This window comes from Corvus moneduloides, chromosome 23 (assembly GCF_009650955.1).
Source record: "Corvus moneduloides isolate bCorMon1 chromosome 23, bCorMon1.pri, whole genome shotgun sequence".
NCBI lineage: Eukaryota > Metazoa > Chordata > Aves > Passeriformes > Corvidae > Corvus > Corvus moneduloides.
Window position 1 is genome coordinate 254,302 of NC_045498.1, and position 16,163 is coordinate 270,464.

The 16,163-nt window shown below is 46.8% G+C and overlaps 1 protein-coding gene across 8 annotated transcripts in view; it reads right to left on the reverse strand.

Moving 5' to 3' along the window:
• LOC116454967 (lethal(3)malignant brain tumor-like protein 3) overlaps nucleotides 1-16,163 on the reverse strand; it is a 39,892-nt gene that overhangs the window by 10,915 nt on the left and 12,814 nt on the right. For 7 of the 8 annotated variants that reach the window (XM_032132197.1, XM_032132202.1, XM_032132200.1 and 4 more), the window contains 12 exons: nucleotides 15,587-15,722; nucleotides 14,996-15,087; nucleotides 13,912-14,063; nucleotides 13,045-13,121; nucleotides 11,443-11,528; nucleotides 7,723-7,833; nucleotides 6,451-6,565; nucleotides 6,251-6,350; nucleotides 5,257-5,433; nucleotides 3,870-4,001; nucleotides 3,425-3,486; nucleotides 930-1,096 (listed from right to left, as the gene is read on the reverse strand). In XM_032132197.1, coding sequence (XP_031988088.1) covers nucleotides 930-1,096; nucleotides 3,425-3,486; nucleotides 3,870-4,001; nucleotides 5,257-5,433; nucleotides 6,251-6,350; nucleotides 6,451-6,565; nucleotides 7,723-7,833; nucleotides 11,443-11,528; nucleotides 13,045-13,121; nucleotides 13,912-14,063; nucleotides 14,996-15,087; nucleotides 15,587-15,722 — 1,407 coding nt within the window. Of the gene's footprint in view, nucleotides 1-929; nucleotides 1,097-3,424; nucleotides 3,487-3,860; nucleotides 4,002-5,256; nucleotides 5,434-6,250; nucleotides 6,351-6,450; nucleotides 6,566-7,722; nucleotides 7,834-11,442; nucleotides 11,529-13,044; nucleotides 13,122-13,911; nucleotides 14,064-14,995; nucleotides 15,088-15,586; nucleotides 15,723-16,163 lie in introns of those variants that run through there. The other variant, XM_032132204.1, reaches the window with a different exon arrangement.

The following is a 16,163-nucleotide window of genomic DNA, read 5'->3' on the forward strand; positions in this document are numbered from 1 at the left end:
AAAACATCAACACTAATTGCTCTGTCCCTTTCCCAACTGCTGTGGTTCCCATTTCCCACATCACTGCAATCCCACCAGACTCCTACCACTCCTCCCGCATGAAGAACAAAGTCAAGACTGGATTTATCTGATGTTAAGAGGCACTTAGGGAAAATGCACTTTTAGAAAGTCTCTGAAGATCCTCTCTGCATCATGAACAGCAGTACCTTTTTCTTGCTTTGCAGATTCCCTGCATCCTTGCAAGCACAACACTACAGCACATTTCTCTGGAATTAAATGTCCTGCAATTAAGCACCAGGATCCAAATTGTCACCACTTCCCAAGTGCAGAGAGAAATATTATTTATGCCCAAGGCATCGAGGCAAAAACCAACTACTCAGCACACAAAACACTCTGGCTTTTTCACACACCACCTAATTACAGAAGACATTTCAAGAGCTGCAGAGACACATCTCCAGCTGCACAGCTACCTCTGCCAGAAATCAGGTCAGGCTGTGGGCAGTTCTGTTCCCAGGGAATCAAGTAGGGAGATGCAGGAGGAGTGGGCATGCACAGCGCAGTTTGGAATTCTCTGCACTGTAAAAGTGAATCAGCAGCAAAGTCACAGGAGAGGCGGAGGGAGATCAGAGGAAGGGAATCTGCTGTCAGAATGATACTTCAGGCCTGAGGACTGGGAGATTGAGGGGTAAATAAACAGAGGGAGGGAGGGAGGGAATCCTATTGAGGGCAGTAAGTTGTGGATACCAGAGGGTTAACAGGGTCCCGGGTCTAACTTCCAGCTGAGTCAGCTGTGGCACACTCACAGCAAACACAGGAGCACTGCCTAGGAAAGGGAAGGAAATAAAGATGTCTCCCAATTAGCACTCCCGAGGAGGAGCGCTCTGGCATTCCTGCAGCCCAGGAGAGCGAACAAGGAACAGGTAACTCACCTCTTCCACAGTCCATTTGGCAACTTGTTTGGCTGTCAGGCCCGAGACCTCCGGCAAGAGCCTGCAGTGCTGCTCCCAGAAGAGATGGAGGCGGTGGGTCGGGTTAGAGGCCAGGGAAGGCATGAAGATAGACTGGTGGAGGGCCTGCTGGAGATCCAAATCAGGGCCTGGAAAAGGAAACAAGAGGAGTCAGAGCCAGGCTTCAAGTAGGAGCAACTACAACAAAGCAGGAGAAAGGGTCACAGCCTGGAGGGGAAAGCAAGGCAGGGTGAGCAGAGCCAGGCACGGCTCCTGTGTGGCACACTGAGCTCTCAGGGCATTCTCCCCACCCTCCCGAGCAGGAGAAAGGGAAAAAAAAGATAAGATTGCCAGGCTGGAGGCTTTATCGTTAGCTTCTTCCCTGGAAAATGATGTCATGCTGCTAACAGAGAAGATGTTTGCAGCATTTTATTGACAAGGTGGAGGAGTTCTGGTAACAGCATCCTCGGCTGGGAACTGATGGCACCGTTCCAGCCCCAGCTGTAGCCAGAGCTCTGTGCTGCCAGCATGGCCTGGGCTCGCTCCCCAGGAGACTCCCAGGCCAGGAGTGCTCAAGGTACCTCCAGACATCAACTCCCTCCTCATGTGTCAATTGATGGAAGCTTTGAAAACCAAGGCAAGAACAGGAGGAAGAAATCACCCCTCCCTAATGAGATCACTGGAGCAGTGCAGAGTCATGGTCCTACAGAGACGTGCTGGTTATACAACAGGAAGCCAGGCAGAGGATGGGAACAAGCTGGAAACACTCCTCTGGTTCACAGCGGCTCGGGGGCTGCCGCGACCCCCGCCCCGCAGGCTGCTCAGCGCCATCCCGCAGCATTCCCGCAGCATCCCCGCAGCACCCCTGCAGCATTCCTGCGGCATTCCCGCGGCATCCCCGCGACATTCCCGCGACATCCCAGCCCTCGGGAACGCTCTGTGTGCCTGCAGCGGCCGCTGCTGCCTCTGCTCGGCGGCTTGCAGTGGGCTGGGGTGTAAGGTGGGGGGGGTGAGCAGTCACTACGTGGAAAGCACAAGGAAAGCAGCCAAAATACAAAGAAAAAGCAGACTGCCGTGGTTTGCCAGCTCCCCCCCAGCCGAAGGGGAAGCAGCTCTGGAGGTAAAGCCTGTCCTAGTAAACAGTCACTCCCCTGGTCCCAGAGTGCCCCCTCAGCTCATCTCCACATCCCTAAAGGACATGAGACAGCATCCAATACATCAAATTTCTAATAATGAAACCAAGGGATGATAATGGAAGTCTGAGTAAGAACTGCTCAGTTCAGGAGCTCCTGGTGATGAGAAGGCACAGGACACTGTGGCTGTCACCCCCTCCTCCCCTGCTGCACTGTTGCAGTGGTGGGGACAGACAGCAGCTGCTCTTGTCCCCACCTCCTGCTCCAGGAGGTCCCACTCATGCCCAAGGTTTCCCCCACTGCCATGTCCCTGTTGGGTGGGCACTGCTTCCACCTCAGACCAATTCCTTTTCTCCACTGAGCCCTAATCCTTGGACATAAACAAGTGACTTTCCCTCTGAGGAAGAAGCAGTGATCTCATAGTTCAAACGTAGCTGGGAGGAAAGTTCTGGGTACCTGTGAAATTACAGGTCAGTGGATTATTGCAGCATTTCCCTCCCCTGATTTCCATCACTCTGTGGAAGGTGAATGTGAAGGGAGAGTGGGCAGCTTTCCCTGCCAGCTGCAACTGCAATTTGGAGCTGGCAGAGCCCTCAGCTCTGACTGCAAAACTCAGCACTAGGTAAAAATGAGTATTTAAAAAAAAAAAAAAAAATATCCAGGCACCTGTCCCAGTTTTTGCCTGCTAAGCTATTTTTGATTGGAGACTTATTACCATGTTAAATCCTCCTAAAAGCCTGGTCAGCTCCGTTCTCTGAAATGGCTTTTTATAGTAAATCTGAAAGTTAAGCATATGGTTTCCTAAAGTAATAGCAGAAAGCTGCTCTGAAAACTTAACCTGTCATGTACCAGGAAAAAAACCCCACTGTTTTTCCACTTAGCTTTTCATTTTCTTTTTCATCGCAAAGAGAACATTTAAAAAGTCCTCCAATGATTTAGAATATGTTTCTGAATACCCATAAGGGTCTAAAAAAAGGGGTTGATGGAACCTAAACTATCTGCTAAGTTTTGAGCAAGTCTCCCTTGACCCCTGTTTGGAATCCCTTGTCACTACAGAGGAGTTTGCAGCGGCACAAAAAGCAGTGCAAACTTGTCTTCTCCATTAATAAATACAAGGCTCCACTCTACAAAGTATTAAACCTTTCACTTCTAAGTAATTTTACCCTTTCTCCTCCTTCGTTAAAGGAAGAAAAACTACCATTGTCATCACCTCCAGCAAGTGCTTTCTCTTGACTGTGGAATCAAAGGCAAAAAAAGCTGTGAAGTTCTGAATGCTCCTCGTGACTGTGGGGATATTGCAGAGATAGGCACACACAGAGAAAGAAGGAATAAAATCTAACCAACCTTTCCCATTGCTTTCCTGTTTCACCAGCTGAAACTTGATATAGGCATGTGAGCACCCAAGCCTGAAAGCATCAATGACAAAACATTTCAGAAGATACAGAAATAGATGTAATTTCTTCTCTATACAAAGATTAATAGGATTTATAGAAACTAAAAACTTTTTCCTCTTAAAATAAGCAACAGCTCCATCCCTGACCTCCCTCTGAGTGAAGGGCTGTTCTATTAAATTCATGGCCAGAACTCAGATCTGAGTTTACTGCAGGAAAGAGAGGGCCCAAAACATCAGGAGGAAGGGAGGAGATTTACCATGTCACTCTAAAACACTGCTGCAAAACTCTGATCAAATTGAGCTGTTTGTTATTTACATCTTTATTTCAGATACAGCAGCAGCATCAAGAAACACAACTGTTAATGCATGAAAATACACCACAAAAACCTTGTTTACGTTTTTGGTGTGGCTTTGATGTCTGCAGAGGAATTCTCCTCTCCCCAGTCTTTCTCCTGACTGTTTTCCAACTGTTCTGATGGAGTGTGGATGCTGCTTTGACACCACTTTTCACTGTCTGATGCAGATTTTCTGGAAAGACAGATAAATGACAGTAGCTGAGCTGACATCCTCTGTTCCCTTTTCCCACAGGAGAGCAAAGCTGGCTGCTCCTGGCAAGTGAGAGCAACAACCACCACCTTGTGGCAGAACTTTCCTCTGCCCTCCATGAGTACAAAGTGCTTTGTTCCTCTTCTGCACGGATTGAGAGAGTTTATGTGAAATAAATCAGCCTCTGTGGACTCAGGCTCTGATCCCAGCAGCTACAGGAAACCACTGTGTTATGGTGAAAGCAAGAGATTTAAGATTTCTGAATCTTGATACCTCTGGGTAACATTTAAGAGTTTCCATGACTAAGTTTGATGCATAAACTGAGCTACAGAGCTGGCCAAGGAAGGACAAGCAGCAGGGTGATACCAGATTTACAGGCTGAATTCAGACCTCCCACTATCAGGAAATGAAATGCTTAGAAGAAAATAAATATATTACAATTCTAGAATGCCATTTATTCTGTGAGAATCCCAAATCTCCTGAGAGGGCTTTATGGTAACAGTGCCACTGAAATGCAATCAATTTTGGTGTAGAAATTAGGGAATGAAGATGCCTGCTTAGTTTTGGGCTGGGAGGAAGCAATTCGGCCATGAAGGCCAGGGAGGAGAAAGAAGCATTCATTCCTTTTTTCTGGACAAACAGATCCTGAAAATGTTATAAATCCAAACAAAAAGATGAACCTTAAAATACAGATAAGCCTTCACATACAACAAAGAACTGAAGTATTGCTGGCATTTGCCCTATTGAGACTGGATTTGTGAAGACTGAAAATGATTCAGTTTCCTTCAGTGCTGCTCAATAGCAAGAATTTATTTTAAGACAACAAAGTATCTGAGAGAGCTCAGCTTGTTTGCTGCTAAGTGATACACACACGGTGCTCAGCCAACCCCGGGTGGATCGCAGTTACAGTTTAATAGCGCAAAACAACCTTGGCTTGATAGTTTTAGGACAGGAAACGAAGGAAAAGAACATATTTTAAATTGAAACAGCAAGGGAAAATTTATGGAGACAGAATGCAATTTCCTTTGACCAGAGCAGGATTAAGGAATCAAGAAACCTATTAAGGCATATGAGGGTATAAAAGTGCACTGCTCTGTGTTAGAGTGTCTGGGGCACAGGTCAGTATTACAGACAGATGAACTCAATGCTCTGCTGCTTCTCTGCCAATTCCGGTGGTTTTCATCCTTGTAAATGGTTTTGTTCCCCAGGACCTGGCCAACAGTAAAATCCAGCTTACCTGGATTGTGAAGAGTCCCCCTGAGAAGACTCCCCCGCTCCCAGCAAGGGGACAGGGGTCTCCAGCCTCCTGGCTTTCTGCATGCTGTTCCCAGGGGAAGGTCTCTCCCCACTCAGCCGGTCCTGTAACAGGTTCTCTCTGCTGAGGTTCACATCTGAGTATGGGCAGCCAACTAAGCTGTGACAGAGAAACAAAAACCAGAGAGAGAGGGCAATGAAGGCTTTACAGTCATACAGTCTTCCCTGTCTCAGGCAGAGAAATCCATCACAAACCCAGAAAAAATGAGGCCACAAACTCTCGGGAAGGGCTGTTACCCAGCTCTAGGTGTGGGAAAGCAGGGGACTATATGGCAGAATTAAAAACCAAAGTCATTTTGTTAAAGAGCCACCTCGGAGGGCAAGAAGAGCTCATCCTCTGTAATCTGCTTATCTGAACAACATTTCATGAATCAACAGAGTTCTGCAACTTTCAGTCTGGAAAATTCAAAGCCCTTTACTACATGATAAACAACCAGGTCTTCAGGCCTCCCACCTGAGATTGTTTTCTTGCTCTTAAAATAATTTACTTGAGAAAAAGCTTCCTTTTCCAAGAGCACACAAGAAATCAAAAGGCAGAGCACAAAACATGAGCGATCTCTCCTCACTTACACTTTAACATCCTACCCATGCCCTCTCCTCACTGTCTCCTTGCATGCTGTTCTTGGGTATATTTCACAAAAAGAACTCCTCCAGTACTGATGGAATGTAGAAATTGGAGTGAATGAATCTGTTTGCATTGCAGCTATAATGATTATAGTGGTATAAACAGAATTTATGATCTAACAGTCCGCTTAGACACAAGAGGGAGCTGTGATTTCAATTACAACTATCTCCAGAATAACCATCCTGAGATCATTTCAGTGCAGTGCAGTTGCTCCGTGCATTGTTGTTATTATTATTATTATTATTATCATCATCATCATTATCATTGTTACTAACAGCACTCATCCACATACGTGTAATGTGTTCCGTATCGGGGGCCCCGCACGTGCCCGATCCCCTGGCAGCCTGGAGTAGGACACGCCTGTCCCACTGCATCCTCTGGGTCTTCAGCACCTGGCAGTAGCAAAAAAAAGAAAGTTAAACAGATTTGCACGCGAGGAGCAGACTGCACTTAGGAGATTACCCAGGGTACCAAAGGGTGTCCTGTACTTACCTAGAGGCACTTGCAGAGCATGCCCGGTTTTGTCACACCAGCCCACTGGATGGATGTCAGGGCTGTCTGCATCCACCCAGAAATCGTAGTGATGGTCCCAGCCATCAAAATGTATCTGAAAGAAGCAAAAGTCTCAGGGAAAGACACAGTTCAGGGCATGACTCAGCTTTTATGTTAACTTCCCCCTTTGTTTCACCTTGCTCAGCTTGAGGCTGATTCATTCAATCTTTCAGATCAATCTTTCAGTCAGGCACAGTCATCTCTGTGCTCAGTGTGACTGTTTTCCTGCACCTGTGTTCTACAGAACAACCACGTTCTGGTGGCACAGTCTGTCACCCCACAGCCTGTGGGTGCTCTAACACTCAAAGTCCAAAGCTATGCAAACACAAATACTTATTTAATTGTTCTGTTTTCTTATGATCCCAAAACACCATAAAAGCCAACAAGTTCAGTGAGTTTTGCAGTGAATGAGCTACAGTTTTCTGCTGGATGAAGGGACTGGTAATAGTTAGCTCAGATCCAGGCCAGGTTAACAAAGACTGAGGATCACTGGAGTTTAAACGCTACTGGGTTGTTCATGCAGCCAAGTTTAAATGTATTCATTCCGTTTCATGCCACTATGGGCTGGCAAAGCTTGGCTTTTGTCCACAGCAATGAGACTGAGAATCAACCAGATAATGGGGAGTGAACTCCACTCCTGCCCACGTTATCATCCTTTGGGAAGGAGACCTGTGGCCATGGAGTCTCCATCACTGCAGCCTCCACTTTAGCTGGCTCACACTTAATTCCTCAGAAGCCAAAGCAAAACAGATTATTTTGGCAATATATTTGCATGAAAAGACTAAGTTAAAATGCATGTATGTGACAAATTTGTACTGGAGAATGAGGCCACTTCCCACATGTAACCAGGGTTTAAACTGCTTTGGGTTTTCCTTTCCTGGTAGGAAAAAACCCCAGTCAGGCAGCTTCCCACAGCAGAACACTCATGCTGCCTTCAATCACGGAGATCACAGGAAAATTCCAGGAGATGGGACATCACCCTGTCAAGTGTTAGTTCAAAACAGTTACATTAGAACAATAACTAACACCAGGCCGATTCCATCAGATTTCAGCAAAGCAAAGCAACAGGAATCACTTCCAGTTGGGCAGGCCTGGAGGCTACAGCAGCTGCCAGGCTGCTATTTGCTGCTCCTCATTCCCACGGGTGTTTTCCCTGCGCTGCCCATCCCGGCGTTCCCAGCACAGGCTGTGCCCTCGGGAGCAAGATCAAACCTTAACGCGATGGTTGTCTTTGTCAACGATTGTTGCCACTCTTATCAGGATGGGATTTCGTCTGTCCACAGCCTCTAACTTCATATTAGCCTGGAATCCGTGAGGAGGACGCTGGAAGAGAGCATTGTAAGCAGAATGCTAAAAAGCCTTGGAGTTCAGAGCTGGTACCTGCTCTGAATGAAATGTGCTCCCGTTTCCATCCACCCCGAGCTGCCTTTGGAGCTTTGGGTTATCTCACATGCCAGACTGTTCAGAGGCTAAAATCAGAGCTTCCAAGACGTTAAAATCAGAGTTCCCAAGAGGACTGAGCTGAGTGTTTGTCAGCAGCCCCAAACTGCTGGAGAGCAGCCTGAGGTGGCTCAGCACAGAGCAGCTGTGCCAGCCAGGGCAAGAGGCCCTTCCCTCACGGACAAAAGGCCAGGAACCACCATGAGCTCCACTGACACGGCCTCCCCAGCCTGACAGCAAACCTCCCACACAGCAGGGACCTGGCCTTCTAGAGAAGAGGAGACTGAGAGGAAATCTCAACAGTACATATAAATATCTCCAGGGCAAGTGTCAGAGGGTGGTGCCAAACTCTCCAGCAGGGCCCAGCGACAGGAAAAGGAGCAACGGCCCTAAACTGAAACACAAGAAGTTCCACCTCAACATGAGGAAGAACTTTCCATGGAGGGCGGTGGAGCACTGGAACAGCTGCCCAGGGAGGGCGTGGAGTCTCCTCTCTGGCGAGTCTCTCTCTCAACCCACCTGGATGCAGAATTCCAAACCCACCTGTGTCCCGTGCTCTGGGTGACTCTGCCTTGGCAGGGTGGTGGAATGGATGATCTCCAGCCTCTCTTCCAACCCTGACTATTCAGTGATCTCCCACCAGCAGGGACAGTGGCCAGTTCCCCACTGTGCACATGTGAACACGCCACCGGGTGAAGTCTCTCTTCATTACCCTACGTCCTCCCTGGCATCAGCCACAGCTCCTGCCTGTCACAGTCACCCTCGTTACACAGGTCACCCTCTGCTCCTTATGACACCACCTGTGCTGCTCATGAACTGCTGCTGGGAGCTGCCGTGCTGGGACTCGGAGCAGCTCCGGCCCCAGAGCGTCCCCCTGCAGTGGCTCACTCACCCTTCTCCTCAAACCCCAAAGACTTTGGGAAAACTCCAGAATGTCCTTTGACTGATATGTGCCCTTTGCAGCACCTTATGTAACCTCTGAGCAACAGACAGCTTTTACCAATGTTTCCATTTATCTGACTGCAAATTCCTCCTCTGACCTCCTCAGCTGGGGGTTATGGATGCTCATTCAAAACATGTCCCTCTCACTTCTGCACACAGAGGTCAGGATTGCAGCAAGAAATGATAAATTGTCTATTTGAACATGGCCAGGTTAATGAAATTATTATAATCACTCTTCCCTCCCAATCTTCCTTACCCTTTTTACTGCCTGTGCCAGGGGGCAGGAAGGAGATGCACCCTGAGCTTAGGGGTTTAACTCCAAACCTGAAGTTCCTCTTGGGTCATTTCACCCGACACAGACACCTATCCACGGGCTGTCAGACACCAGACACACCAGAGAATAGACAATCTAAACTGCTTTTATTTGCAAGAGCAGCGGAACCAGCCAATCTTGTCTGTCCTCTCTGAAGGAGGAGCTGAGTGCTCAAGGTCCAAATCCTGCCCAGAAGAGGAGCCAAGCTCTTTGTTTAAGCCTTGCTAAAGGGTTGCTGCCCTTTTGGAAATAGCTTATGAATGTTTTGGAAGTGGCAGCCCAAGAGGATGGGCTGAAATAGCAATACTTATATTGGAGCTGCCTCTTGAGTTTTCAGGTGGAGAGGGCAGAAAGCCAGACCCAAGACCTGCTATTTGTGCTGATGACCTGTGTCTCCAGACTGCGTAAGACAGCTCTTTAAAATTGTTAAAAGCTAATTCAGTGAGAAATGCCTGTTCTGGCTCTCCACCTGCATTTTTATGTACTGATTTCCTGTAATTGCTAGCTGGAATAATAATAATAATAATAACAATAATTTTTAAAAAATCAATAGCTTTGCCATTTATTTGCGCTTCAGTCCAACCAAGCCAGAAAAATAACGAGGTTCGATCTTGAAAGAGTTCTATTAACTGCTGATATATCAAATACCTTTTCTTTTCTGTCTCATTTTTGAAACACAGCTTTAGATGCTAATTTGCACTCTGGAGTTTCATGAGAGCCAGAATTGGTCCTTCCACTCTTCTCTCAGAGCCTGATACCTGAAGGAGCAGAACAATGGCTGCAGAGGCAGACAAGGCAGCTGCATCCCCCTTGGGAAGACACTTTGGAAGAATCCAAAGAAGGGAGTTCACAGTACTGAACAGGCTGCCTGTCCTGAGCAAAGCCCTCATGTTCAGATGACATTTTTCACCACATTTTAGACCCTGGAAATCTGAGGGAAGAAGCCACAAGAGCAGATTACTGAGGACTTGGGCTGGGAGTTTTAAGTTCACATTTTCCAGCTCTATTGGGATTTTAGGAGCTCAAAAAGGCTTAGTCCACCCTTGGGGGCAACAGCTGTGTCCCACTGACAGCCTTCACTCCTCATCCTGCCCTCTGGCTCCCAGGTGCTTCCCAGCTATGGGAAACCTCAATCCCAGGGATGTTCTGGTAACTCCAGTTAAAGCCTTACACTTCTCTGAAGAGGCAAAAACCTCTTCCACCTCCCTGACACCACCTTGTAGCCTGCACCAACCTCAAGTGGACACCGCTGAAATCTGGCAATTATCGAATCTGTCTGGCTGGATTTTTGCCTCCCTTATCTGAGGTCCCCCTGACTGCTTTTCCTCCTCAGTCCCAAAGACCTTTCCACAAAAATACATGGGAGGGCAGCAGGTATAAACCTGCAACTCCGCTTCAGCAAAAGGAACCAAGACAAGTGTCACGATGGCATGGAAGAGTTTTTAAACACAGTGCAAAGTTTAGCAAGGTGAGCCAGCAGTGTGGAAGGAAAAAAAATCAATTTAAAAGTACAGTTATTTTAAAGGCTTTTGTTTTGTTTCAGCTCACAGTGAGATTCCAGACAAATACACTGAACTGCAGTGAAACAAACAAAAGCTCACAGTCCTAAGGTTGAGAGAAGCACCTTCACACTGAGTCTGCAGGATGGTCCTAGCCCACCCAGGGGTTTGGCAGAGATGCTCTTTCATCTGTTAACACATTTATTTCTGTGGAGGGCACAGCCGGCTCCTCCCCAGAAGGACTAAGATCTGTATTAGCACACATAAACCCTTGATATGAACTTCTCTACCTTAATTCCAGCCTCACTAGCCAAGGAAATACGGATTTGCACAACTGTGAGGTGAATTTTAGAGAGGTTTTTAAAACGTCTTGTGGAGGGGGCACCAGATGACTGCACTCTTTCTCCCCTCTGTGCCCTCTGTGAGGCACTTTCCACATTCCTCTGGAACACACAGTTACCTGTGTGGACTGAAGGCTCTTCACTTAAATCTGTTAATGGAGCCACTGAAGATATTTAGTCTAAATCCTTTCCAAGCCAGCTCTTCACAGTATTAAAAAAGAAATAAATCTTGTATTTTGCTGTGTGTTTTGTTTTAGCAGCACTGAGATGATCTTAAAGTAAACCACAGTTTCACTCGCCTGGCACAGATGAGGTGAACCACCCTCAAACAAAGCCTCTAGCAAAAAAAGGGTAGATAACAGCACCTGAGCAAGAACAATCAAAGAGATTCACCCACCAGTTTAAAGGCTCTTGCTGGGGCTGCTTGGGAATTAGTTTCTTCCAAGTATTTCTCCCATGAGAAGCCTTTGGGATCCTTGTATCCTGAAAAAACAGAATTAATATTTAGGTAAGAGAAGCCCCACATGTATTGTTACAAACAGCAAAAAGGCAGCTCTGTGACACTGTAATTGGCACTTACAGTGGATGGATGGTGCTGGGAAGCAGCCTGTTTGCTCCTACCCACCTCCAGCACCCAGAGCAGCTCTATCTATGCCCCAGTTTTGGACTGGGCTTGAACCCTGGCGAGCTCATTTCTGTACAGCTTAATCAATTCTTGTTCTCTAGAGAAAGCTCCAATTAAGAACTAGTCAGAGGATTCTGTGATGTGCAACGGCATCACTAAATTAATTTCCTGTTTTATTAACTACTCTACATGTGAGTGCCTGTAAGACTGTAGAACCTTCTCCTCTCCTGCTGCCCGCTCACCCAGGCTGAGTGAAACCAGCAGCCTGGAGAGAAAAGGCTCCACGGGCGTGCTGCTCTAACAACACTGGGATGTCCCTCCCTGGCAATTACATTTAAGAAACTGCTCTACTTTTTTCCTCTTTCTATTTCAGTAATTTTTACCCCCAGCACGGGTTCCTTTTGGCAGGAGAGTGCAGTGACTAAATGCAGAGCACAGTCTGCAAACCGCTGCACTGAAGTCCCTCAGCAGAGAGACCAGAACTGGCTGCAGGCTTTGTTGGGGGCACAGGAAATCCTGACATGAGCAGAGAACTGCAGAGCCCAGCCCTGCTGAACTTTCCAGGAGCAGGGACAGATGTGGTGCTGCTGAGAGGGAACGTTCACAACCCCTTCTACATCTACAGCAAATGCACTGAGGCCAATGCCACCTGTGCAGAGGGGCCGTGCAGTGCTTCCCGCTCCGCTGAACCTGGAACGCAGTAAATACAGGAATTCTTGCTCCAGGGCTGTCAGTCTGACAAATGTCAGGCTTAATTTTTTTATGTTTGCTATTTTGAAGGTGAATGAGCACTTCTGAGGCCTGAGAACAACACTGGTTTCCCTGTATGTTCTGCCCTCTCTTATTTGCCAACATTCTCTTCCTTTACGAAATTCCAGCCCAGCAGAAAGAGATGTGGCTTCACTTACTCCAGAAATTCCATCTAGGAAACCATTAGAGCGTGGTGCTAACAACGCCAAGGCTGTAGTTCAATCCCTCTATGGGCCATTCACTTAAGAGTTGGACTCAATGATTCCTGGGGGTCCTTCCAGCCCAGAGTACTCTGTGATTCTGTGATTTCCAGAAATTCCATCTAGGAAATCATGAAACTGATCCCTTCTTCTCCCAGCTCACCTTGAAGGAAATGCTGGAAATCCTTCTCACTTTTTCCCTTCTAAACTCAAATTCAATTATAAATTACCAAACCCTGTTCCATTTCTTGAAAGAACTATGAAACAACATAAATTGCAGTGGCAAAAAGCAGGAACAGTAATATTGTTCAGGCAGTAAAGAGTTCTGAAGCAAACCTGGAACTTGCAAACATGTAATTATGTGGAAGATACAGTTTGCAGGTTTTTTGGCTGAGGCAGGAAGTAAGTCTCACTTGCAACCTACCAGGTGGTGTTGTCAGTGGGGTTCCAGTTTCTTGGCAGTAGCCGACAGGACGGATATATGGGCTGCTCGTTTCACACCTGAATCAAAGAGGGAAAGTTGGCACCAGTCAGATGGAAAGCAAAAAGAAAGGCAGGATTTCAAACGCTGTCTGATAGGTGTTTGCTGGGTGAGCAGATGCTTTCAGTGGGTGTGATCACGGTGTAGAAGACAAGCACTACCTCGTTAGAATGTGTAACACCAGGTTTTCAAGGCATTCAAGCTATCCCAAAAGAAAGGGAAATACAAAGAAAAATCTTGCAATGGTTTGGTTGGAAGAGACCTTAAAGCTCATCCAGTCCCATTCCCTGCCATGGGCAGGGACACCTCCCACTGTCCCAGGCTGCTCCCAGCCCCGATGTCCAGCCTGGCCTTGGGCACTGCCAGGGATCCAGGGGCAGCCCCAGCTGCTCTGGGCACCCTGTGCCAGGGCCTGCCCACCCTCACAGGGAACAACTCCTTCCCAATATCCCATCTATCCCTGCCCTCTGGAAGCGGGAAGCCATTCCCCATGTCCTGTCCCTCCATCCCTTGTCCCAAGCGCCTCTCCAGCTCTCTTGGAGCCCCTTCAGGCATCACAAGGAGTTTTCTTATTCCAATGCTTCCCAGACAGCTCAGGCCACCATCACTGGTTCTGCACTGAGCTGCCCAAATGGGAAGGGAACTACTGGGCTCTTTCTGAAAACCCCAAGTAATTATTCAGATGCCTAAAAACTGATAGAAGATCCCAACTTTAGTGCCAGCATTTAACATCTCAGCTGTTACCCATAGATGAAGAGCAGAACAAAGCCAGTCTAGCTGCAGACATGTATCAGAAACAGAATCTTTTACCAGTAGTCGTAGCTCTCATCCCAGTTATCGAAATGGATCAGCAGCCGGTTTTCCACCATGTCTGTGACGGTGGCGACACAAACCAGGGACGGATTCTTCTTGTCCACTGCCTCCAGTTTCATTCCCAGACGAAACCCAGAAGGTGTGACAGGCTGAGGAACAGGACACCAGGAAAAGGAAATCAGCCACGTTCTTGGCCATTGAAATCCCCCTTATAAACTCCTTTGGCCCCAAAACCCACAGACCAAAACACACTACAGTTACTGCCAAGAGGTCTGCAGACAGGATTTCCATGAGTTCTGGCAATGACTGTTACTATTGCTAAAAAAGAGCTCATGTGGCTGAAAAAACAGCATTTCCAGGAACACCCACCACTGCAGACCCCCAGGCTGAGACCCCTTGCAGTGATTTGCTGAGGATAATGAGCACTGCACATCTTGTTTTACTGGTGGAAAAATTAGGAGAGTCTTCAAGGAGAAGTGACTGAGTGGGAAGCAGGGCAGAGCTGGGCCCTGATCCTGCTGGAGTCAGGGATTGTCCATGTGCAGCTTCCAATCCACCAGCTTGGTGTCATCACAGTAACATGAAACAGGACCAAGGAGTTCAAGGGAACTGAGGTTAACAACCACTGAGAAAGCACCAGTGGGGGAAGGATGACAAATGCTCAAGATCCACAGCCCCATAATAAATCCCATGGCACACATGAGCATGCTGCTGGAAACCAGAAATTATTTTGGAAATGATTAAATTAGAGGAAAGTGACACAAATATCCCGACTGTAGGGGCACAGCAAAACAGACGGTTGTAATATATTTAATAAATGGTTCAGTATATCTTTTCCTCCAGCATTAAAGTGGAAGGGAAATACAAATTCTTTCTCCGGAAAGTCAGTGACTGGGGAAAGGAAGAAAAATTGTACTAGTTTTCCTTCTTAAAAATAAAACACAGCAGGAAGTAGTTTGCATCTGATTGTACCGTGGTTGTACCTCTGACATGAGCATATTAAAACCACATAAATATTCTGGTCAAAACTCACTTAGCACCAGACCTACTGAAACCCCTTCTATTACATAGCACCACTTACACTGCTGAGGGTCTTAAAAAGGCTTTTTGGAGCTGCTTGAGCTTTGCAGTTCTTCAGATAGGAAGTCCAATTAAATTCTCCGTCCTTGAAACCTAGGAAGAGAAAGAAAAAGATTGTTTTACATGGCCCTGGTACAACCTGGTGGGTTTTTCAGAAATGGAAATTACCTGGAAAGAATATGAACTTTGCATGATAACTGCCCTGCTATGATCTCCAGGGGCTGTGCATTTCAGCTAAACCAGCTCTCTCTTTTTCACCATAATGGCCAATCATTAATCTCAACCTTCAAATGTTTCTAGGAAATTGAATGCAGGAAAGACTTGAACGCGGGAAAAAAGCAAGTTCTGAAGCCCAGAGAGACATCCAATCCAGAGCTTCTAATGTGACTAACAATGTCAATCTTTGGGAACATCAAAGAGAAGGTATTTTGCTCTTTTGTGAGTCACTGTGTTAGTTAAACCTCTTCCCTTTAGCCCCTCAGATCAAGTTCCACGATGAAATCAACACTAAAAATGAAATATGCAGAGCCAGAACATCTAGTTCTTAGTAGAATTTACGGTTTCTTGTGCAGCTCTCTATTTTCTTTCATACCTTTAGGAGGGAGCAGCTTATGGCTTGTTTTTTCACACCAGCCCACAGGATGGATGTCTGAGGAATCAGCATTACACCAGAAGTCGTAGCACTCTGGGTAACCATCGAAGTGCAGCCGCATCCTGTACCCCTGGACCTACCGTGAGAGAAGCTCCGATTATCACCAAGGGTCACAGAGGAGAAGGAAAATCACTAATAAAACACCCCCTCACATTTGCACTTACAGAGAAAGTAAATTAGGATCTCGTTTATTCCTCCGAAAGTCTAGTTGTATTTTAACTCATCTGCTCTCCCAGTTTCCACGCTCCTCTTTCCCCACTTCAAACAGCTGGAAATAGAACTGGTCAGTGGAACCTCCCTGGGCTCCTGCTCCATGCCATGCACAAGTTCCTGGGGTACAAAAGCAGCCCCAGAACTTTCATGCCTATACCAGATCAACCCAGATTTCACATAACTGAAGCTGCATTAAAGCATTCGGACTTGTTTATATTTACTAAATCTTAGGGCCTCATGGCATTGTTCTTTTTCATATTTGTTCACTACAGGTAATTAATAGGTTTGCTATTCTTAGTTCCAA